The following is a 23,438-nucleotide window of genomic DNA, read 5'->3' on the forward strand; positions in this document are numbered from 1 at the left end:
GCTGTGAAAATTTCTAGCACATAGTCAGTAGCTGTATTTACTATGTATCCCTTCCTCAGACTAGAAACTAGGTCAAGGTAACAGTAGATCATGCTTGGGGGAAAAAATATGTACGTAAATATATTTTTTATATACACGTGTGTACGCATATAACAAAACAAATGTAGGCATATATACACACACACACACACACATACACATTTAATAAAACTGGATTCTTGGTACCCACCTACAGTAGTAAAGACACGGCAGCCCATGCTCAGGGCAATGGCAATGGCTGCTTGTCCCACACCTCCTGAGCCAGAGTGAATAAGGACACTCTCACCCTTCTTCATACCACCTCGAACCACCAAGGCGTAATAAGCAGTGGCATAAACCACAGGCACCGAAGCTGCTTCTTCCAGAGTCCTAGGAAGCAAAGTGAAGGGGAGAAGAGATCTTTACCCTTGGAAACCTCCCAGATTCTCCTGATGAAGTTTGCTTTTCAGCAATAGGAAGGTTAAACTGCCAAGATAGACCAAAGAGTATAAATGGTTCTCAACAATATGACAGATTACCACAGTGGCCAAGCACAGCTAAGGGCTTTATTCTTCTACGGAAGTATTTCAGTAACTCACCAGTAACATAATCCACACCAAAAATCTTTGCATATACCAAAACACAAGGAGCCAAAAGCCCAAGAAAGAGATGAAAAACTAGTACAAGCCACTGTAGAAAAACGAAACAAAAACAAACAAACAAAAAACCCACAGTGCTCAGCTCCTGCAGTGAATCAGATGACTGTGCCAAATCCTACTTGGGAGACTATAGCTCTATTATCATTTCCCAGAGTAGAATCTACCCATTATGCAGTCCTGTAGTCAGATCAGGGTTGTCATCAGCCTCAGGCAGCAAGGCAAATCTTACCCACGTACATGAAACAGAAAACAGAAGATGCCATACCAGTTTTTAGGGACTTCCCATAGAAACCTCTTGTCACAGTCTACCACTGTAGCCAGCCCTTTTGCTGGCAGCAATCCCATCACCCTTCTTCCAGCCAGGTCCCGTCCTGAGAACTCCATGCCTAGCATGCACTGCTGTGAAGCCCAGTTACCTGAAAGAAGGTAAACATCTTTTACAAAGGAAAACTTCTCTTCTAAAATCTTTTGGTAGAGAATTTACTGAAATAGTAGTCCTTGAAAGCTGGAACCCTAGAGACAGAAAAAATGCTAAGATTTGTCTATTATGTACACAGTACATAACCCACCACAGTTAATCTCTCATTCTTAAGAGCAAGAATAGCAGAAAACGACTTGGTCTCATTAAATTTTACTCTCTGTCCTTGATCGTATTGCTTTAGTTTCCAGCTTGCATCTGAGAAGTTTCATTGAAACATCCTGTTTCAATGACACTTTTTTTGCTCTTTAAAAAAGAATGATACATAAACTAGAAAGGGTGATCACAGAGAAAACAGGTTTACTGCTAAACCTTTGTTTCTGTGAACACACACTTTAGGAAGAGACTAATCTCAGTCATGAAGGAAAACACAGCCCTAGTCAAAGTCACTCATAGAAGTCTCCAAACATACTTTTTACTTTGTTTAAATGAAGCTTCAAAACCATTTCACAGACATTACATTAATCCTTAACTCCCTACCAAGCTAGATGATAATCTACATTTCATAGACAGCAGATACTTCACCTTGCATTATTCTCCCCTAAAAGCAAAACATGTCCAGTAGCATGGCAGCATGAAACTTCAACATTCTCACCTTGGTATGTACCTTGCCCATCTCTGGAACCTCCAACATTTCACCTCATGCTTGGTATCTATGCAATGGGGCTAATAATGTTTCCTTCATAGCTTTTTAACAATTCTGCCATGTGAAAAATGGGGCTATAAGTGGAAGTAGAACTTGCAAGTTTTAGGTGCATAGTCCTGAAGTATGGCTATACTTCCTTTTCAAAAGTGTACTTTCTTGCTAAACAAAAGCTGATACATACTTTATCCATTGCATAAATAAAATTAATGAAGTTATGTGAATAAATTATATCATAGTAATATATGAATGATTTTTCTTTTAGTGTAATTTTAGCTTACCAGGGATAGCATCTGGAGAAAGCTTTCCTGTGGCCAGCATAATGTCCCGGAAATTAAGAGATGCATAATAGACTTTACAGAGCTGAACATCTGGATTAGTTGTGTGGAAGTGCTGAAGTGGGGAAACAATCCAATGAAGGGATGAGAGATCTCCACGAGTCAACGCATTGACGTAGGCATATTCTGTCAACTCCTGAGGTTGTCCTGCAGAAGGAAGAACAGATTAACTTTATACACATTAACACAGGGACACACTTTCCAGAGTGAGTAAACTCCATGTGTAATTGCTGCCTTCTCCTCTATTTGCCCTCCACACAAAGCTCTTACTTACCCTGCAGTTCTGCCCATACCCTAAATACCTTATCCCTCTTCCTGGTACCAGAACATGCTACTACTCAGTCTGAACTGGAACGGAAGTATTCCAAATTATCCACTTATTAAATAATAATAAAAATGTGGGAACAATAGCTACTCATAGTCTATGAAAGTCGATTCATATTCTATTCTTTTAAGCCCTGCAAGTGATCCTTAAGCCTCAAAGCAGTTACCTTGCTGCAATGGGAGATGCCTGAAGGAGCCCCACTTTCCATCGCGATATACATTCATCACCAGATCTCTCTGAACAATCTCTTGCATCTCCAGAGAAGAAAGACTAATGGATGGGACAGCCGATGAAGGGTTCAAGTTGGAAACGAACACACACCTAGAAGCCAAGAGTTGTCATTATGTTTGTTTTGGTGTAAGACTGAAAAGAATCTAAGAGAAAAACATCTCTTCTCCAACTGTGACTCAAGGGCATGCTTTTGTACCTGATTCTGTGGCCTTCTGCTTCCAGGCGGAGACAGTTCACCATGCCCAAAATTCCTGAGTTCCCACAACTGGTGGCAGTCAACCACACAGGCTGCTCCGATTGGTCAGCCAAGATCTCCTACAAGACAAACCCCAGACTGTTTTGCCAGGAACCTCAGAAAGGAAACACCCCTTGTATCCTTAAGGCAGAGATGAATAAGTTGTACTTTAAGAAAAGCAATTGAACAAATACATACTCTTTTTCTCCCCCCGCAACCCCAATACTGCTAAATATCTCATTAAGAAAGTGTAATGATTTGGAAAGCCAAATATCCAAAACACAGGAATTCTCACCTTTAAGGATTCAACCCACTTATAATGGGTCTCATCTATTGGGAGAAAAATGGGTGTTTTGGCAGGGGATTGCCGGCGACACAGGAAAATAACTGAGCCAAAGAAAGATCTCTTCATTGCAATCAGATTCAGTGAGGCCTTGCTGAATAAGCCTTCCCATTGTGCCTGTCAAATCACATACAACAACAATTAAAGTTTGTGATGTTTCTTTTAAATCAATTAAAACTACAAACCACCTTGCTGAGTCTCCCTGAAGACTGCCTCACTGGGAACAATAGGCCCTGTCCACCATTTTCTTGCTTTTGCTGGAAATTTTGGTGTTAGCTCTGTACTGTCTCAGTACAAATACATATTTGTTTAACATAGCAGTATTTTATCCATGTCTAGACTATTCCTTCTTCCCTAAAATATCTTCTGAATGCAGTAGTACAAGTATCTCAAAGCCCTGGTTAGGCAACTTGTCTTACTACACTATGAGATTTGCAAAAAACAGAGCAGTAACCATGCTGGAAAATCCCATACAGGATTTGAATGTGCCTAAAATTTAATTTCAGCAGTCTAAGAAAGGCAGATCTTCAGGGACAAAAAGAACGTACAAATCCCAGCAGAGAAAATAACAGAAAGGGAAAACACTGAGTTTATATGTTACTAATCTAGGTTGTGTAAGCCCTATCTGCAATAGAAAAAGTGGGACAGAGGAAGCACAAAAAAAACCACAAATCACCTAAATTCTTCAATCCTGTGAGAGGGGAGGGAGAAGCCTGGAAGCAACAAACTTGTAGCAGGGAAGGAGCACCTATATGCTTAAATTATACTGAAACAACACTTCAGAAAAACAAGAGAACGAAAACGCATGCGTGACACATGCAGGAACACTGAGGCTCTACAATTTTAATGAAATAAAGACGACTACAGGCTATATAAAACAGCAGGACGTTTTGACAGTGTGATATGTGATATCAAGGACTATGAAAAGTTTTCTGGACAGGGACATTGTAAGAACTCTAAGACCCATTCTTGCCTCCATATTGTAGTGAGTGGGGCTACATCTGGCTGGCCGCTGGTCAATAGTGGTGTTCCCCAGGGCTCGATTCCAGGGCCAGTTCTGTTCAGCATTTGCATCAGCAATTTGGATCCAGGAGTTGAATGGTTGAATGCATCCTCAGCAAGTTTACTGATGATACTAAACTGGGAAGTGCTGTTGACTCCCCTGAGGGACAAGAGGCCTTGCATAATGTTCTAGATAGACAGAAGCACTGGGCAGTTCCCCCTCCTGTTTATATGCTCCCTTCAAGTACTGGAATGCTGCAATGAGGTCTCCCTGGAGCCTTCTCTTCTCCAAGCTAAACAAGCTTCCCTCAACCTTTCTTCAGAGGAGAGCTGCTCCAGCCCTCTGATCATCTTAGTGGCCCTCCTCTGGACTCGTTCCAAGAGCTCCACATCCTTCGTGTGCTGGGGGCCCCAGGCCTGCACACAGTATTCCAGGTGGGGTCTCACAAGAGCAGAGTAGAAGGGGACAATCACCTCCCTCTCCCTGCTGGCCACCCCTTTTTTAATGCAGCCCAGGACACAGTTGGCCTTCTGGGCTGCAAGTGCGTGCTTAACTATTATGTAAAGTCTCACTTCCTTTTGATATTAGAGCTGGAGGAATGATATTCTGACACTGAAGCCTTTTAGGATCCTACAGTGAAAAAGCTGTACCCTCTAACCCAACAATGCATCATGTTATTTTAGCTATAACTGAGTTGTCCTGGCCAGTGTATTCCTAGGGATTATATAGATATATGCATGACAATGACTATTTTTTAATGCATTAAGAAAGGCGTTCCTGATCGAATTTGCTGTTTACTCTTCCAATCTAATCTGTGGCAATTGACAACTCTTTTCTTCTGAAGTAGTATTCCTTAAATATATTCTTACAGAGAGCCTCAGTGGAAAGCAACATCTACTCAACATTCATCACAAGGAAGTATGCAAGCAGCAAACTTCAGACTAACCACCGAGAAAACATTTGTCCTTCCAGGATGTTTACCTGAGACAGGAAGCTGTGCTTCTGCTGTAGGTCTGGGCTTGTAAGGAAGCTGACAATTTCTCCAAGAGTTTCTCCTTGAAGAAGGGTGTGTAGCAAAACAAACCCTCCTTCTTTCGCTGCAGCTGCCAAATTAGAGACAATTTTAGTGGTGTTCCCTAGAACATTTGTTGAACAGTTGTATACCACCAGGTCAGCATTGGTCAGGTTTCCAAAAGGAGGGTTAGACGGATCCCACTGGCTAAAGGAAATTCCATCATCCTGTAGCTCTGTTTCGTTAGCTGAAAGAGCTTCAAGGGTGCAATCAGTGGCAATGTAGTCCAGCTGCAATAAGGGCTGAGTATTCAGAATACTCGTGACACGAGAGAACAGATGTCCATTTCCTGCAAGAGCCTGTTAGAAAAGAAAGGAATTGGAAATGGAAAACCAAGCTGAAAAATGAATAATATTCAGAATTGTAACTGGAATAATAGAAGTATGTGATCAGGTTATTGGGAGGCATGGAAACGCGAGCTGTGATTCCATCCCAGGCTTCCAGCTAACCTCCACTATCTTCATCCTGTGACTGGTCATGTTCTCCAATGCCACATCCAGGCAAGTCTTCAACTCTGAAGAATCTAGCAAGCCACTGAGAAGAGGGTCATCCTGGAAGTGCATTTTCTCTTGAGTCACGATCTGTTCCAGCTCAGAATGTAGGTTTCCATTCAGTTCCAGACGACAGATTTCAGCAAGGATATGCTGAAGACCCTTCCGCATGGGTGAGGACCCTGCAGCAGCTCCTGCAGTTTCTAGGCCGTGGATGACTAATTTGACACCATGCACAGCCACTTTAGCCTGTAAGTTCTTGATCAGACCTGTGGAGTAGAAGAAGAAATGCAAGGAGGAGTCAGATTTTCCAAAGATTTTTCTTTTCCTCTTTCTGAAGAGAATGTCCCCTCCCCCATTTGCTATACCAGGTGATCACCACTGATCAAGTCATAGTCTTGCATCATCAGCCTAGCTACAAAGACACAGTGCATTATTCTGTGCTTTCCCATAATTACAGATCATACAGTAGCTGCAGCCTCAAAACAAGTAAGGTTTGTGCCAAGACAATCTAAACCACCAAGACTACCCAGGGTAAGGCTCCAACTAAAAGAGGGCAACTAACAGAAAATCTGTGATTGATAAGAGCTTTAGAGAGTCGAGGTGGAAAGTTGTATTTTTTGCCACAAATACAAAAGTGAGTAGAAGAGTTTTTGCTTTACAACTGAATGGAAAATAGCTGATTTTGACTGAGATCAGCAACAGTGCTAACAAAAAAAAAATCCCACTACAGATAAAAACTTTGGCGACAGTATCTGGATAGAAAGATATACTGAAGGAAAAAAAAAAAAGGAAATAAAATCTTTAAAACTTATTGCCTAATCAAAGGATGAGCATGAAGTCACTTTACCAACATAGAATACCAAAAATGACATCTCAAGGTATAGCAAAGACCTCAAAAAACAACCCACAAACCCAAAATAAAGAAAACCTGCACTCAATTCCTCCCTGCCTCCTTTGATAGAGAGACAAGAAGGCAAGGAGCTGGGCACAGATGATGTCTCCCCAGCCAGAGAGCATTAAACTAGGCTACTGGTTTCACAACGGTCTAAGCTGCTTTTATTCTATTCTTGTGGCAAACGTAAACTTCCTTTAGCATATCTCACTAAAACACTCTTCCTCCTTGGGTAGGCTCTTGTGCCCACAAATAAATGGGAACAGACATGTCACCTTCCCCATCTTGGCAGTTCAGAGGAATAACAAAACAAAGCAAACTAAGAAAGCCAAAGACTCAACGAAGTAGGCTTTCTTATCAGTTTTTGAAGTAAGCAGACTGGATTTCTCCAAGAAGCAGCTGATTTCTGCCTCTCTGCTTACAGGAAAGGTTGTGCTATTTGACACATTGCCCGTTAAAGAAGTGTAGATGCCCCCGCCTGCTGGCTTTATTCCTACTTGCATTCTAGAGGTACCTCAGGCAAAAGTAGTTTTTAGCTTCTAACAAGTGTACAGACATAGGACTCCTGCTGAAGTCTTGTACAGAGACCAACACTTAATTTCTTAATTGCTCTAAGGATTGAAGTAGTATGAACAGTTTCTTTCGGTTCTGGCAAGCTGGAAGATTCCCCTAGTGTGAAAACGAACCAACCCCACTCTACCTTTGCAGTGCTCCAGATAGGAATGAAGCTGGGCACTGGAAGACAAACAGTTACTCTCATTATAGGGAACAAAGCAGAATTTTTCCAGGGTGGGAGGGATTCGTTCCTGTTGTCGTCGTGGTGCCACAGAAGCATGAAGACCATTAATCTGAACACCTCCTGCTTTGAGGCTGTTAAGACAGTGGTCAACAACAACATCTAAAGCTGAAAGACAAGAAACAAACATAAGCTTGCATCAAACTCTATAAGCATTTTCTTCAAGGTGACCAGATGAACAGTGAATGCTATATCAGACCATTACAAAGGGAGTTCTAGAATAACTTGGAGAGTAAGACGGCCCCTAAAGTCCATCCTACTTCTAAGAAAGTCAAACATTCACACACACAGCACTCAAAGGAACTTGTAAAAGCCCAAGCACAAAAGACATTACCTTCTACATTGTCCTGGTATTGGCACACATGCTCTGGATGCAGCACTGGGTCAATATACACTGAGCGAATCCTGGTGGGTAAGCGTAGACTGCGCCCAGTCTCAGCTAAGACTATCATGTGTAGCAAGGTGTCAAGGAAGGTCACCCAGTTTCCATTCCACAGAACTTTCCCTGCACTTGCTGCAGAAGAAGAGAGAGTGGAAACCTCAGCGTAATTGTGTCATTCAGCAGATGTGGGAAGTCATTACTTAACTACAAAGTCTGTTGTATGCACCCAGCTTCCCCTGTAAACTCCAGTAATCAGTTCTGCACTGGAGATAACAGCTTTCCCAGTGCCCTGTTAGAACACTTAGTTGTTCTCTGTTACCACACTAAAAAGTATAATTACTCCACAAAGCATAGTCAAGTGGACCATTAATACAAATTGAACTAAAAGATCAAATATTCATCATTACAGTAACCATGTTCATCATTCTTCTATAGAAAGTAAATTCACCTTCACTGTTGCATTCCAGAACACCCTGGAAAGTTGGTCCATAATTATATCCACGAAGATGCAGCTCTTGGTAAACGTCTTCCTTCAAGAGGCCAGACTTTGAGCTTGTGTCTAAATGAGTCTGAAAGGCAGCTAGCTGGTTATGAAAGTTCTTCAGAGCATCGTTTTCTAGGAGGCTAATCTTCCCTGATGGGCACAGTGGCAAGAATAAGAATCATCAGTGTTTATGCATAATGGATTTGAGTAGGCCAGGGCATGCACACGCACTTCATTCACTTACCACTCACAGCCAAATTCCCATTCCCTGACACTTCAAAGCAGTGGGAAGCAGGCATGATTCGAACTTCCAACTGCACTGATCCTGCAAGAAACATTGAGGAAGACAGGGCTGCAAGGTCATTTACTGCCTCCATTCTCCAGCATCATTTCCAGACTCACTCCATACAATATGGAGTAAAGGTGACTGTATGTGTTACTTGACTGAACAATGAGTAATTTCATACCGTCATGTTGCACTCCCAATCCTTCTACCTGCCCCCTCCCCCCCCCCAGTTCCTCTTCACTTTTCCTTTGCATTTTTTTCCTTACGCTCCTTTAATTGTTGCAGTTGTGACAATACCACTCACTTACCCTTTTTGGGAAGGATAGTTGCCTGATGAATTGTAACTTCTTCAAACATAACGGCTGTTTGCTCCATGGCCATGCCAAGAGACTGTGCCAGAGATCGCCAAGCCAGCACAAGGTACCCAGTTGCTGGGTACAGGATTCTGCCATCAATGCAATGACCAACCAGGTAATGGTCAGGAGAGTCAGGACTCACATCTGTGAAAGAATAAAGAGCAGAATAAAAATAATAAAAACTCACAAATAAAGAGATCTTTTGCCCTAAATTTCTTTAAGAGGATCTAGTGTTTTCCCCAGCAATCCCGATTGGCAACATGCCAATCTTAAGACTGTTGTCAGTCTGAATCAAGACGATTTCCTCCTCTGTTCATATTCTTTAACCTCATTTCAGAAGTAGATCCAGTCTCTCTGAAAACGAATAAATAAAAATATATGAAGCTTCAGAAGATGACTTCAAGGATACTGTGCTTTGAGTATTCTTTTCCTAGTTTTATAAAAAACGCAGAGGTGAAGTAGGAAAACAAACAAAACCAACTGACAAACATACCAATATTGTAGACTGAAGCAGATGCAGAGCCTTTGGAACCTGATGGAAAGTCTTCAGCTTTTGGAACATCCCAGTCCTGGCTGTGGTCCCATTTGATATATGGAGAAATAAGGGGTGTTCCCACAGGGACAGGGTATTCCACAGATGGGAACAAGTTGTTTCCAAGAACATTTATCCTAGGAAGACAAAAAGGATCAAGACAATTGGAGGGAAAAAAGAAAAAAAAAAGAAAAAAAAAGAAAATTGACCGTAATACTTAAAGGTCATATAGTAACTGTTCCTGGGCTCCATGTCTGAGACTTCTCCAGGGGTTCCATGAACATTTACTGTAGCCAAATTTGTTAATTCTAACAGTCTATGAGATGCAAAGTTTACTGTCTATGAGCCAGTTCCAGGTTCCTAGGCCTCTGGAAACGGATTCCTTCTCTTTGAAAAGCACCTCCCCAGCCCAAGCAATCTCTAACCTGCGGAAATGTTTCCTAAGTGAGCATATAAAATATGTAAAGCATAGGTGTAAATCCCATTTTTCCCAAGTTTGTTGAAGGAGTATTTCAATCATAGTGAAGACACGCATGCTAGAGAAGAGGCTTGAATTCTCTCCTAACTGACACCCCACTCACCCTTGATCCCTTAGTCTCCTTACCCAGTTAAATGAATCTTTCCAGTCTGTGCTAGGAAGAACTCCAAGTTATTCTTCTGGTCCTTCTTCATCAAAGGTAGAATAGTGCATGATGGTTTCAAACTTCTCCTCAAGATAGCCTGGTCAAGTAGAGTTCAGAAATCACTGGTGGAAAGTACTACTAACTATTTTGCCTCTGATTTTCCCTCCCTTCCACACACTACAAAGAAACTGTTTTGTCAAACTGCTTCTGCACCTGTGCCAGGTGCTAGAACGTGCACATTTTTACAGGCTAGAAGCAGCACAGCACAATACCCTTCCAGCCACCCAGGAAGCTGCACGTCTTGTAAGGAAGAATATACGTAATATTCATGAAATTCTGTCAAATCACACATCTCCCTTTCCCAGGCAAATTGCCCTGTGAAATCAACAGCTACACTTCAAGAACTGCAAGATCACCCCCTTGAGCCTCCCATTTGTGCGCCACCCCTCCTTAAGCTCTTGCTCCCAGGATCAGCCTTTTTCAGTCTGTAGCTTCCTAGAGCATTTTCCAAACAACTGCTATTAAATCAAAAACCCAACCTTGAACATCTGACCCAAATTTGATCTGTCCTTTAATTTGGTCTACAGTCTTTAAGTGGGAGGAGGAAGGAAGAGAAAAACAACACTCTCAAACCCAGCTGATGAAATCATTAGTCACTTGCATTAGATTCCAAAACGGTACAGTGATTTTAATATTAAGTAAAAAATCTTTTTAGAGAAAAATACATGTCTAAATAGTTCTGCTCTGATTCTCCCTTCAAGTCGCACTTTCAAAGAGAAAATAAAACTAATATACATAAAAAATATATACTGGATTGGAACTCAGAAGCACTGTACAACTATAAAACTTGATTCACAAATGGATCTTCTTAATATTTGTCTCATTTTGCGTGCCACGGAGCAAATAAAAAGGACCAGCTCTTGAGACTTGTGGGACAAGCACAAGACTACAGAATTGATCTTGTGAGACAAGCACAACCTAGTGTACCTCATGTACTGCATTCTCTGCTAAGGGGCTAATTCACAATGACCAATTCTTATGGGATGGGAAAAAGGGAATAAAGATCTGATAATTATGGGGGGTGAAAAAAGTTTATGAAAACAAAAAGCTCCTGTGGTCTCAGACTACTTAGCCTCGAAGGACAATGCTTACTGGTACTACCGCACTACCATTCCAAAGAAAAGTCCTGAAGTTCCTAAAATAGCTACTTCCAATTTTTACCTTGCGAAACCTACAAGAACTACTATTACCATGACCATACTGTGAATGGTATTTTCCTCAACTCTACTTAAAAATTTTAGTATCTACGTATCACTGAGAAGGGAATACTTGGTCTGGTTAAGAACTATGCTTTCTTTCACATCGTATTTGGGGAGGGACTCTATTAGGGAGCATAGTGATAGAACATGGGGTAATGGCTTTAAACTAAAAGAGTGTAGAATAGACAGGAGGAGGAAGATATTCTTCACTATGACGGTGGTGAGGCACTGGAACATGCTGTCCAGAGAAGTTGCAGATACCTGCTTTCTGGAAGTGTCCAAGGCTAGGTTGGATGGGACTTTGAGCAACCTGGTCTTGCGGAAGGTGTCCCTGCCCACAGCAGTGGGGAGTGAAACTAGATGATCTTTTAGGCTCCTTCCAACCCAAACCATTCTATGATTCTACAACTTCAAAAGGGTACAAAGGGGGGGAAAAAAGGTATCAACTGTACACTTATACTCAAACAGCAGGCTTCACAGCACGCTTATTAAGTCACTACATAAACCTATACAAGGCAACTAAATGCAGTTTTCTGAGTTGTAACCCACTCCTCGGGTAAGGCTTCTCAAAGAGTAAGGAAAAAGGATTCAATTTTCATCTAACTCTCAGGAAGGTCAGAATACACATCTAGCTGTATCTTAGAAATAGAAAACATTTTTAGTAGTGTTCTGAAATAGATGATAGAAGACATTTTGTGTATGCCTGGTATTACAGATATCCAAGTCTTTTTTTGGAAGCTGATGAAAGCATTTGATGCCATACAAATTTGCATTTACCTATAATCACCTCATTAGCACCCTCTCAAATAATGTAGATATGTGAAGCAACGTTTTGCTTCAGTATAATGATACTCAAATTCCCTGGAAGGTAGGGGAACACAAAGGAGAGACTACACTTCAGGAATCCAAAGGCACACTCTGGCTTTCTACTTCGATCACATAGGACAAAGTTACCTAGCAGAGGCTGGGGGGAAAACCTCCTCAAATCCCATTCATTAAAGATGGTTAATGCTTGGACATTCTGTTTTTTATAAGTTCCATTTGAAGTGCTGTCTATTTTCAGCTCACATTGAGGGTGAGGAGAAAGGATAGGAGGAATGGATACCACATAATTCAAAGCCCCACAAAATAATGGAGAATACCTAAAAGCATGCATCTTAACATTAGTATAAAGGTATTTTTGAGAGTAATAACTCAGATCTTACTTCTTTGAAAAATTAACATGATGTAGACATACTTAATATCTGTAAGAGATGCAACACTGCATATTGTATTACTTTAGCCAGTCATATTAGTGTGGCATTGTGTTTTCTTTTCTCCTTGAATTTCTACGGCTATGTAAGTTTGATTATCCAAGTCCGCAAATGAAGCGAGAGAGAACAGTATCGACTGAACTAGCTTTTAAAAACTGAAAAGGAGAATAGGGGAGAAAGAAACACCACTACCAACTACCACTTTCCAATACAAGAACATGAAAGTACAGATGGCGATACCAGATTTTCCACACAAAAGCCCTGTTAGTCTTGAATTTCTCCTCCCTGCCCTGCTTCATACACACGTGCCCTATTAGGTCCAAACAATTTTCTTACTCACTGCAGTTTGGAGAGCTACCTATCAGCTATCTGAAATGTAAGACAATGAATAAAGGCCACAACATGAACGCATGGCTAGGGAAGTTGTAGTATGTTGGGATTTTTATTTATTTATTTAAAACAAAACCAAAATTTCTTAAAACTGGGAGAGAATTGAAAGTACTCGAGCAAGATAGTATTCTCAGAACGGGAGGGAAAAAACGAAAAGAAAAAAAAAAAGCACTATTCCCTAATCTTCAGACATTCAATTTCCTTCCTGCAAGAACATTTTGAGATATACTACCATGCTGACATAATCAAACAAAATACCTGTAAAAGAGCATGTGGAGCAATCTCCACTACAACAGCATTCTCTGGAATATGCTTCAGGCCTTCATGGAACAGCACGGGACTCACTAGGTTGTTCACATAATACTCTGCAGAGGAATTCCTAGCCAGATCACTTTGCCACTGAGATTCAGGGATAGATGTACTGATCCATCGTGCTGAACGAGGTTTAGGGTGTGGAATGACCTGCAGAAAGACAAGGAAGAGGGACAGGAGGAAGAGTATGTAGGTCATAGATGAGAGCAAGACAGGCAAAAGCAAGAAGCCCTTGCCCCCTTTTTTGTGGGACATTTTCCTTATCTTGATTGCTGAGGTCATCCTTCTGCTTAATGTGATAGGACTTCAAACCTTACAGATGTCTACATGCTCTTTAAGAGACTTCCCCTCTTAAAGGATGGAACCCTCTTAGCTTAATATCACTGATGCTCAAATCCAGGTGCCCCATCACAACTCATGCACACCATAACTCAGTAACATTACCTTTTTCAGAGCACTTAGCAGCGCTGGTGCAATAGATGCCATATAATAGGAATGAAATGCAACTCCCGCACTGCGCACCTCCTTTGCGAACACACCATCCTTTTTCAGTTTGGCTACAAACTCGTTCAGAGAGTCCTGAGAAGAGGAATAAAAGAGAACTAAAACTAACAGCTCCCAATATATTTGGGAAGTGTTTGAAGCACTGTACTCCCCCCATGCCCTTTATCACTTGCCACTTAAGGGGAGCCATATCTGTTATGAGGTTATGGTCATTCTCAGTATTATCATTCATCACTCATTATACCCATGGCTATAAGAGTATTCAGCATAAGAAATGTGTCATTACTAGCTTACAATTCTTCTGAGAGGACTTTTGAGTGTTTGAACTCATAAAGAACACCATGTCCCCTCCCACCAGGAGGGGTGCTTTTCTTTTCAAGCAGCGTAGCTTCACATTTTCTTCAAACTAGAACTTCACAGGTTCCAGTCACAGATCTGGCATGCTCCATGTCAGTTCTTTCCTTACCAGAGGCCCCGAAACAGTGACGGTATCTTCAGAGTTGTGGCAGGCTGGTACCACATTTGGAGGACAGCGCTGCTTACATTCCTCCCATGTCAGACCTGCAGGAGGAAGAGTTCAGGACAACACGTGTTTTGAGAAGTAAGCCTCATGATGGGAGGCAATCCTCCCCATTTAAGCATGCAATCACTGCACTTAATTCAGCATTTTACGAAACTATAACGGATTCCTAGAAAGATCACAGACATCCCCCCTCTGCCCAAAAGTGATTCTGCAAAATCAATGGATGTTTATCTCATGGCTTTAACACTTCATTTGTCACTGTGATATTGAGCACATATTACATGGATACAAGTCACAGTAAAAGCTTAAACTCAAAATCAGATTATGAAAAACATTATATGCATCACTCTAAGCTAAGTTCTGTGATAAGGTGTCACGTAATTAATATCAAGCAGAAAAAATGCTCAATTAGGTAGATAGTACTTTATAGCATTGGTTAAAATACGAAGTGTAGGTTTATAAGACCCAGTCATCAAACTCATTGCATTAGACCTGCAACAGCTTTTCTCTGAAGCGTTTCACCATTTTTAATCAACCACTGTGTCCAATCATAAGAAACAGAAAAACAATCATGCTATCAATAGTCATGTTATTTTTAAACATATAAATTACCACGAAGCCACTGAAGACAAACTGCTGGGTTCAAAGCTCAAAACTTCACCCAGTTTTGAACAAAACTTACAATTGACAGAAACGCTGAGCAGTGCTGGACTGGGAGAAAGCTCCTTCCTAAGTACTAGTAGGCACAAGCATGTGCTAGTGGCACTAAGTTCTGCTAGCCAGCTGCCCACTACATAACAGTGACTTCAAGTCTCATTCTTGCATACTTCAGAAATACTGTTTTTTAAAAAGAGTAAAGAGAAAAAACACAGTGCCTTATGTTTTTCACATCTCTTTTCAAGGTGATTACTGGGACTCTGTCATTTGTCACCTGTCAATAAATCTCCCTATTTCCACTTCGTTTTGGAACGATGACCAAAACTCTTCTGTATTACAGGTCAGAGATTACTACCATTGTATCAACTTCAATATTTTATAACCTGTTCTTCATCAGAAGAAAAGAAGAGGCAACAGTAGCCAAACTTTTAGGGAACTGATTGCTATCACAAACACATTTCAGAGCCCAGTTTTATGTTGATGCCATACAGCAGAGATCAGATGCACTTTCTTCTATCACTCTTTTGCTAAACGGACACCTACCAACAGCAGCCATTCCTCCTGGTGGCAATTTGGCCTCTTTAACACATCGCCCCCGCCAATAAGCAGCAAGAATGGCTTCTTCATGACTTAAGGAATTATCTGCATAGCCACAAGCTACTTCTCCCACTGAGTGGCCCAAAATCCCATCAGGTTGCAGACCTGCAGCCTTCAGCACATCAATTTGGGCAATCTGCAAGGAAAAGCAGAATTAATGATTCCATGCCAGAGTAAGGAGGTATAAGGACTCAAAGGCACACAACGGCGCTGAGTGCATTTCAAGATTACTTTTTTGTACAGACTTTCTTCTTGCCCTGTTTTTTTTTTTTTTTTTTTTTTTTAACATAACAGCAGCTTCAGCCTCATTTCAAAGCATGTCAAGAATCATCGTGTCTCCAGTATTGTTTGCGCCTCTCCACTATGCACCTTTATACTAGGAAGTTATCTCCAAAAACAGGAGGTTACCAAGAGCTTGACATGAGCCAGCAGTGTGTGCTTGCAGCCTAGAAGGCCAACTGTGCCTTGGGCTGCATCAAAAGAGGCATAATCAGGAGGTGATAGTCCCCCTCTACTCTGCCCTCATAAGGCCTCACCTGGAGTACTGCATCTTTGTGCATCGAGCACAATAAAGATGTGGACCTGTTAAAGCGAGTCCAGAGAAGGACTACAAAAATGATCAAAGGGCTGGAGCACCTCTCCTATGAGGAAAGGCTGAGAGAGCTGGGGATGTTGAGCCTGGAGAAGAGAAGGCTCCAGGGAGACCTTGTTGCGGCTTTTCAATACTTAAAGGAATCTTATAAAAAGGATGGAGAGGTACTCTTTACTCGGGTGGATAATGATAGGACAAGGGGGAATGGTCTTAAACTAAAAGAGGATAGATTTAGATTAGACATTACAAAGAAATTCTTCTCGGTAAGGGTAGTGAGGCACTGGAATAGGTTGCCCAGAGAAGTTGTGGATGTCCCGTCCGTGGAGGTATTCAAGGCCAGGTTGGGTGTGGCCTTGGCCAACCTGATCTAGTGGGTGGCATCCCTGCCTATGGCAAAGGGGTTGGAACTAGATGATCTTTAAGATCGCTTCCAACCCAAGCCAATCTATGATTCTATGATTCTAAGAGCGTCTGTATAAAGCAAGAGCCAAGTCCAGCTTTCCAGATCACTTTAAAAACTCTGTTTCTAGTTTTCTTTAATAGACAACAAATCCTGCTTTGATACTCTTCTAGAATTAGAGACTTCATTTAACATCATTTTGTTCTTTTTCAGAACAGATTTTAGAAGGCATTCTATAGAACTTTGTTTCTTGGCAGAAACATTTACACAAAACTTCATGTGTTCCTTAGTATCTTAGAGAAACTACCCAACATTACACACACACATACACACACACACACAGAGATCAGTTTAGATCAACATTCCTGAAAGCATCTTGCAAAGGGCTGGGCCCAAAACTAACTGAAATCTAACTGCAACTAACCTGAACAGCAGCTACTCCAACAAATGCATTGACAGTCTCATCAAAAGTATTGTCATCTGCTTGCAGAAGCAGGTCTGAGACCTTCAGTCCTGTGTTCTTCAAAGCCTCATCTGAGCGCATTATAGACTGGCGAAACACATCCAATTTCATAAGACTCAGGCCCATACCTTTCCACTGGGTTCCCATGCCTGCAAGATAAGCAAGAAAACGTGCTTTCGTAATGCTCTATAATAGGAGTGGACATCACATGCTTGCTTTGGAAGTGAAAGAATCCTATCTAAGGACAAATCATTGCACATACCTAACACCCTCTAAATTAGGCACTGCTTTTTTGTTCTCTGGACTTTGCTGTCATCAAAAGATAGATAAATTGGAAGGATTAGATAAAACACAGGAAACATGATTCTCCTACACATACCATGGGTCTGCATGACAGTTCCTCATTCTGGAGAGTGGAAAAAACATTAGTGCACAAGATCCAACTATTCAAGCTTCATTTCTATAGAAGAATGCAGAAGCCTGGACGCTGCTGTGGACCTACCTGAGCAGATGTACCAGAGTGGTCTACCAGACGCTTGAACTTGCTGAACCTCTTCGATGTCACTCTCAGTGCCAACTAGGGTGTAGCCCCTGTAGGGCATGAGGGATACAGGAATTGCAGAGATATCACTGAGCAGGCGTAAAAATGGACTGCATCCTCTATGTTTTTTGCTCTCTTGAATTAGTATTTCTACAGCTTCCTGAGTTCTGCCACAAACTTGAACCAGTCTTGGCAAGTTACAAGTCTCTGGAGGCTGATGTTTCTTCTCATTTGGCTTCAGAATGACATGAACATTAGAACCTCCAAAGCCAAAAGAATTGATGCTGACTAAGCCACCTTTTATCGGTGTTGGTTCACAAACCACCTTTAAGGAGCCATTGTGTAAAGCAGGAATATCTGGATTTGGGTCACTGAAATGAAGATTTGGGGCCCACAGCCCATGTTCCAGAGAGAGAACGACCTGGAAGACAGAACATATTTTCTTATTTTTATTTAAAAAAAAAACAACTATGGAGCACATAATACTATCTTTTGTTTTATTTATTTTTATTACTATAAATTGCTATGTAAGAATACACAAAAGCAGCTCCTCTCATTTTTGTATAAAGGGACCCTTCACAGACTAACATTATCAATGTGGTAGAGGCAGTACCTACTTCACCTAGGCAAGTTTTAAGGCCATGTAGAAAGTCAGTGGTTAAGGTTAAGGGTGGTAGTTTTAAGTTTAGCTTCCAGACCCTTTCTAACTGTAAAGCCGTGCAATCCTGCTGGAAAAGCAACCTGGCTACTAAAGATACCACATCCTTTTTCTCCTCTTTCAGCTCTTCCTTCATCACACTCCATCTTTCCCCATTCAGATGGCCACACATACTATTCTTTATTACAATAAATGCTCCCATTTCTGCCTTTACCACAAAAGAGACACACTGAAGCACTGGTGAAAGGGTTTTCATGCTGCTTTCCATCCATTTGATGTCTTCTTGACCCAGAAAAGCAGCAGATGGATCAGAACTGGCAGAGCCAAAGGGAAGCACAGAAAACAGCACAAGACTTATAATAAAAAGCAAGAACTATCTTTTTCAATAACAACACTACAACCAGCCCATGACACCAACGCCATAATCATTTGTGGCACAAGTCCAGCAAACCAAAGACCACAAGGTCAGTAGCAGATACTGCATGTCCTGTGTGTTTGGCAATTCCTTCATCACCACAAAATTGTCAGATAAACAGATCGTGGTTGGGGAACAGTTCTTCCAAGCTGACCATCAGACATGGTAAACTATCTGGGAAAACAACCATAAATGTACAATTTCATCTCCAGTTAGCATATTATAAAGCCACGGTGACAAAAGACTTTTCATGAACTCTATCCTACACCTACAATACTATTTACTTTGAATTTGCTGTTGCTTTATAAAACATACATATTTGTCCTCTAAGCCTTCCATGGCTTCTACACAAGTTTGAGAATGCAGTACAGTGAGTGTACAGCACAGCCAACAAGAAATTTGTCTTTTCAACTACTCAGCCTAATTGCTGTACAGCAAAGTGCAGATGAGTTCTCCCTTCCTTACCAGAACTCAATTAAAGTGGCCTTGGCAAACCCTAGTTTTCTTTCTTATTCTTTTTTCCATAATAAACATTTTCTTTAAGTCTTAAGTCAGATACTTCCAAGATCTACTTTCATAACTGACATCTCATATGTAAAAGCATTTTATGGAATGCCAAAATAAAAGTTAACAGAAACTGCATACTTCCTGAAAAAGTTACCGTCTTAGAAAAGGATGGGCTCAGTGTAGTTTCTGGTTTGGCCTCAAGAATGCAAGATCTGTCATTCTTATTAAAATTCCAAATATTAAAATGTCAATTGCTGCCCAACTTTCAAAGAACCGAGAACAGAGACAGAACTTCCAATACCAAACCAGACAAAGCTTCAGGTGCTCTCAAACATGCCAGATCTGGGAACAAGACCTAATACAACTTAATAGAAGCACAACAAAAACACATTCTAACACATGTGAAAGGTGCTATGGGCTCTTGCCTACAGCTGTAAATTCTGATACAAAGTTAAGTGAAAAAAGTGATGGAAAAGTGAGAAAAGATGATGTCACAGAATTCTTCAAAAAGAAATTGTGGTCCCTATTTTTGCAATTCTGCATTCTCTAAGAAACACAAACAGGGAAACAGTTACCTCAAAGCTTTGATCCTCTCCTGACAAGTTCAGTCCTCACAGAAGAACTGTACTAAGCAAATTGCTCATAACATACAACACGTTAAGGATGGAGAGGTTCGTTTTAATGAATCAAGTCATCATTCCTTCTATTGAAAAAGGTGTCAGTCTGGGTGATAGAGGTTCTAAAAAAAAAGTTAAACTTTCCTCTACAGAGAGACAGATATTGCAGTTTCCACGCTTTATTTGCGGACAAGGCTATCCATAGAAAGCTGTACATACTCAGATCATAATAATTATTTTAAAGAGCCTAAAATCATAGCAGTGATAGTATACTTGAATTCAGTTTGCATGTCTATAAGGCTGTCAGTAATAGGCTTACAACCAAGCATGAACAATAGCTAGCTCTTTGCTAAGCAGTTTAGCAGCCAGAGCTGGGAGATGATTGTCTGCCTACAGCAGTAATTAGTAGGCTGGTTGCTAAGACAACCAGTTATTTAAGCCGGTAGCCTCATCCCAAATAAATCACCTGGCTTCTCACCAACACAAGACAGACTGAAAAGAGAAAATACATCCTTGACAAACAGCTCAAAGGATCAGCTACTCTTCTGGTACGGAAACTGCTTCTTACCTTTGGTCATTCAAACTACTCCAATACCTCTTTATTTGTATCTCCCCTGAACCCAAATGACCTACAGCATTCTGTTAGAAGTTCCAGTGTAAGAATAATCAGTAAGGTGACCTCAAACCCCTTATTCTGAGCAGAGTTATGTTCCTGTAGAATTGAGTGGTATGTGTGAATTATAATGTTTGAGCTTGCATGCACTTGTGAGTACACATGGCAGAGGGTCACCTAGGCACTCATGTACAGCTTGTAGAATAGCCACCTGAGTTTTTAAAAGTATTTGCAGGCGAAACAAGTAGTAGGTAATAAAGAATCACCTGACTTATCAATACCGGCGTAGATTTTATTCTGGATCAGTGCAAATTTTCTTTAAAACAAACAAACAAACACAGCCAATACTAGTCCCTCCCTCACCCCCCATGCTTTTTCCCTCACAAGCCATGTGTTACCTTGGCTAATGCAGCAAGTCCAGAGGCAGGCTCTGGATGACCCATGTTTGACTTGGCTGATCCAATCAACAATGGCTCTCTCTCACATTGGCAGAAGAGATCTGCAATGCCATTTACTTCCTGTGGATCTCCAACCTAGAAGGAAAATAATCAGAATGGCTAATAGCCAATACTTCCAAAACACACCACAAAAGAAAAATCTGAAACGTTAAGATATTTGGGTAAAATCCAAAAGTAGTGAAGCAGTATATATTCCAGAAACTGGTAGAAGACAGAAATACAATTCCTTTACCTTTATTTTGAAAGAACAAAGAATAATTTGATGTGAAAGTGTGACAAGTGGTGCAAGGGAAGAAAACACCCCAAAACCAAAGAGGTCATACTGACCTTGGTGCCTGTCCCATGAGTTTCAACATATTCAATGTCTCCAGGCTTGATACCACATTCTCTGTGCAGAGAACTGACCAACTGCCGCTGCATGTCTCCAGATGGGAATGTCACACCTAGAATCAGAATTGCCATCAATTCCTCTCTCTCAATAAATGCTTCCTGTTCTGCTTTGAGCACCCTTTCAACTGATTGGGGCTACCAGGTCAAAAAGAAAGATATCTTTTCAGGGTTTATACTTATGTCCTTTGCACCAAACAGAGTAAGCCTCTCAGGTTCTTAGAAAGAAGAGCAGAGGAACCAGAAATGGAACTAAACTGATGATTAGAGTACTGTGGGAAGATACTGGTTAACACTATATGTTTAGATCAAGCAGAACATATAAAACTCGGCATCTCCATGAGTGGGAAAAATGGGACAGGAGCAGGAAAAGAGCCTTCCAGTAACAACATGTACATTTCTACTATCTGTGCAAAAGTTACTCCAGACATATCCCAAGGAAGGCTAAACTAGCAACAGGACAGTCCTGATACTCTGTATAATAACAATCACCACTTGTCTCCTTTCATTCCTTTACAAAACAGGGGCCTAAACATTGTGTTACCAAAGTTGAAAAAGGAAAAAAAAAAAAAAAGAAAAGCACTATGAAAAACCCTCACACACCTAAAGAACAGGAACCCTGCAATAATCCTTCTCTGATAACAAAGACTCTAGAATGAACTGTTCTGCAGGTATCTCACTTTTCAGATGCTCAAGGCCTACCTTGCTCTTTAAAGCCATCAGTGTTACTCCCAGCATTAACTATTGTAGCATAGATGCGTTTAGCCATGGATTTCTTGGTCAAAAGAACGACAACAACAGCTTCAGAGCGACAATACCCATCTCCTGAGAATAGAGACAGAACAAGTCATTAATCTGTTCTGCTTTGAATAAAGTAGCAAAAGCACCACGCACTAAGGTTATCTCATTCCTGAGCTATTGCTTAAAACAAATTGCTTTGGAGTACAACATGTACATCTGTTTAAAAAAGAATGTCCTAGAAAGGCTCACTGCTCATCACAAATGATGAAAGAAAGTTTACATCAAGAGACAGTTATTTCCTTTCCCCACTGGCACAGAAACGAACCATACAATTTATTCTCCACAGGTAATTTTCTAGGTCTAATGGAGCTGTGCAACACAGATAAAGTCCGGGGTATGTCCCAAACAGTGCACCTAAGAACAAGGACAAGACCAACTATGTCCACTATTACCAGACCATCACGTCACAGATTCAGCAATAAGTTCATCTCGTACAACAAGACGATTTTTCATGCTAATGCCTTACCTGAAGCATCAAAAACTTTGCAGGCACCATCAGGACTAAGCATACCCAGCTTCATGAACTGCACAGAAGTGTTGGGCTTCAGCAGAAGGTTGACCCCTCCTACCACGGCTGCACTGCACCGTCCATTACGAATTGCCTTATAAGCGTTTTCTAGAGCCATGAGACTGGAGGAGCAGGCTGTGTCAATAGTTAAGCTTGGTCCTTAGGGAACAGAAAGGGGAAAAAAAAAAAAAAAACAACACTTTTTTACTGTTAATTTTTCTTGAGTTACTCTCCAAAGACTATAGGATGGTTACCACAAAATGCATTTAAAAAATACTAACAGTTGCTTCAGAACATTACAGGCAATCCTGATACACTGGGAGACAAGAATCACCACCTCTGCCTGCTTGCCAGTAACACGGGATAAGAAAGGAGGAAAAAAATGCCAACAGTTTAGCTTTAAGGGTACATTTTAAAATTTCACCTCCATCTCCATCAAAAAAAGACATTGTAGCATCACAACCAGGTAACATCTCCCCATTTTCAACAACGAAATCTCTCCCACTTCCTGGTGCTACCCTTACCACGATCCCTCCTGTCTACTGCTCTTCAAGGCAATTCCCATCATGCCTTTAATCATACCAGTCCCATACCACTCCTACTTCTCTCAGAGTTACCTGTTCCAGTTAGTTTTTCTCCTGGCATCATTATCTTTCATATGAATGCCAGCTATGCCCATTTTCAACAAATGAAGTACAAAGCCTTGTAATGAGTCTTAACACAGAGTTACAACACAGTTTTTGCTTCTCACATGCCTCTTTACAACAGCTGCATTCTACTTTCTCATCCCCAA

The 23,438-nt window shown here is 41.0% G+C and overlaps 1 protein-coding gene across 1 annotated transcript in view; it reads right to left on the reverse strand.

Annotated features, from left to right (window-relative positions):
• Nucleotides 1–23,438, reverse strand: part of FASN (fatty acid synthase) — a 47,524-nt gene that overhangs the window by 15,159 nt on the left and 8,927 nt on the right. The window contains exons 5-29 of the mRNA XM_040530411.1: nt 22,604–22,804; nt 22,039–22,161; nt 21,277–21,392; nt 20,890–21,024; nt 17,643–18,102; nt 17,102–17,289; nt 15,632–15,821; nt 14,375–14,469; nt 13,849–13,983; nt 13,351–13,554; nt 10,172–10,287; nt 9,529–9,704; nt 8,988–9,179; nt 8,638–8,718; nt 8,358–8,543; nt 7,862–8,041; nt 7,432–7,635; nt 5,795–6,105; nt 5,255–5,644; nt 3,223–3,387; nt 2,889–3,007; nt 2,628–2,782; nt 2,080–2,283; nt 943–1,093; nt 230–408 (exon numbers count right to left, since the gene is read on the reverse strand). Coding sequence (XP_040386345.1) covers nt 230–408; nt 943–1,093; nt 2,080–2,283; nt 2,628–2,782; nt 2,889–3,007; nt 3,223–3,387; nt 5,255–5,644; nt 5,795–6,105; nt 7,432–7,635; nt 7,862–8,041; nt 8,358–8,543; nt 8,638–8,718; nt 8,988–9,179; nt 9,529–9,704; nt 10,172–10,287; nt 13,351–13,554; nt 13,849–13,983; nt 14,375–14,469; nt 15,632–15,821; nt 17,102–17,289; nt 17,643–18,102; nt 20,890–21,024; nt 21,277–21,392; nt 22,039–22,161; nt 22,604–22,804 — 4,656 coding nt within the window. The remainder of the gene's footprint in view (nt 1–229; nt 409–942; nt 1,094–2,079; nt 2,284–2,627; nt 2,783–2,888; nt 3,008–3,222; nt 3,388–5,254; nt 5,645–5,794; nt 6,106–7,431; nt 7,636–7,861; nt 8,042–8,357; nt 8,544–8,637; nt 8,719–8,987; nt 9,180–9,528; nt 9,705–10,171; nt 10,288–13,350; nt 13,555–13,848; nt 13,984–14,374; nt 14,470–15,631; nt 15,822–17,101; nt 17,290–17,642; nt 18,103–20,889; nt 21,025–21,276; nt 21,393–22,038; nt 22,162–22,603; nt 22,805–23,438) is intronic.

This window comes from Cygnus olor, chromosome 18 (genome assembly GCF_009769625.2).
Source record: "Cygnus olor isolate bCygOlo1 chromosome 18, bCygOlo1.pri.v2, whole genome shotgun sequence".
In the NCBI taxonomy this organism is placed as follows: domain Eukaryota; kingdom Metazoa; phylum Chordata; class Aves; order Anseriformes; family Anatidae; genus Cygnus; species Cygnus olor.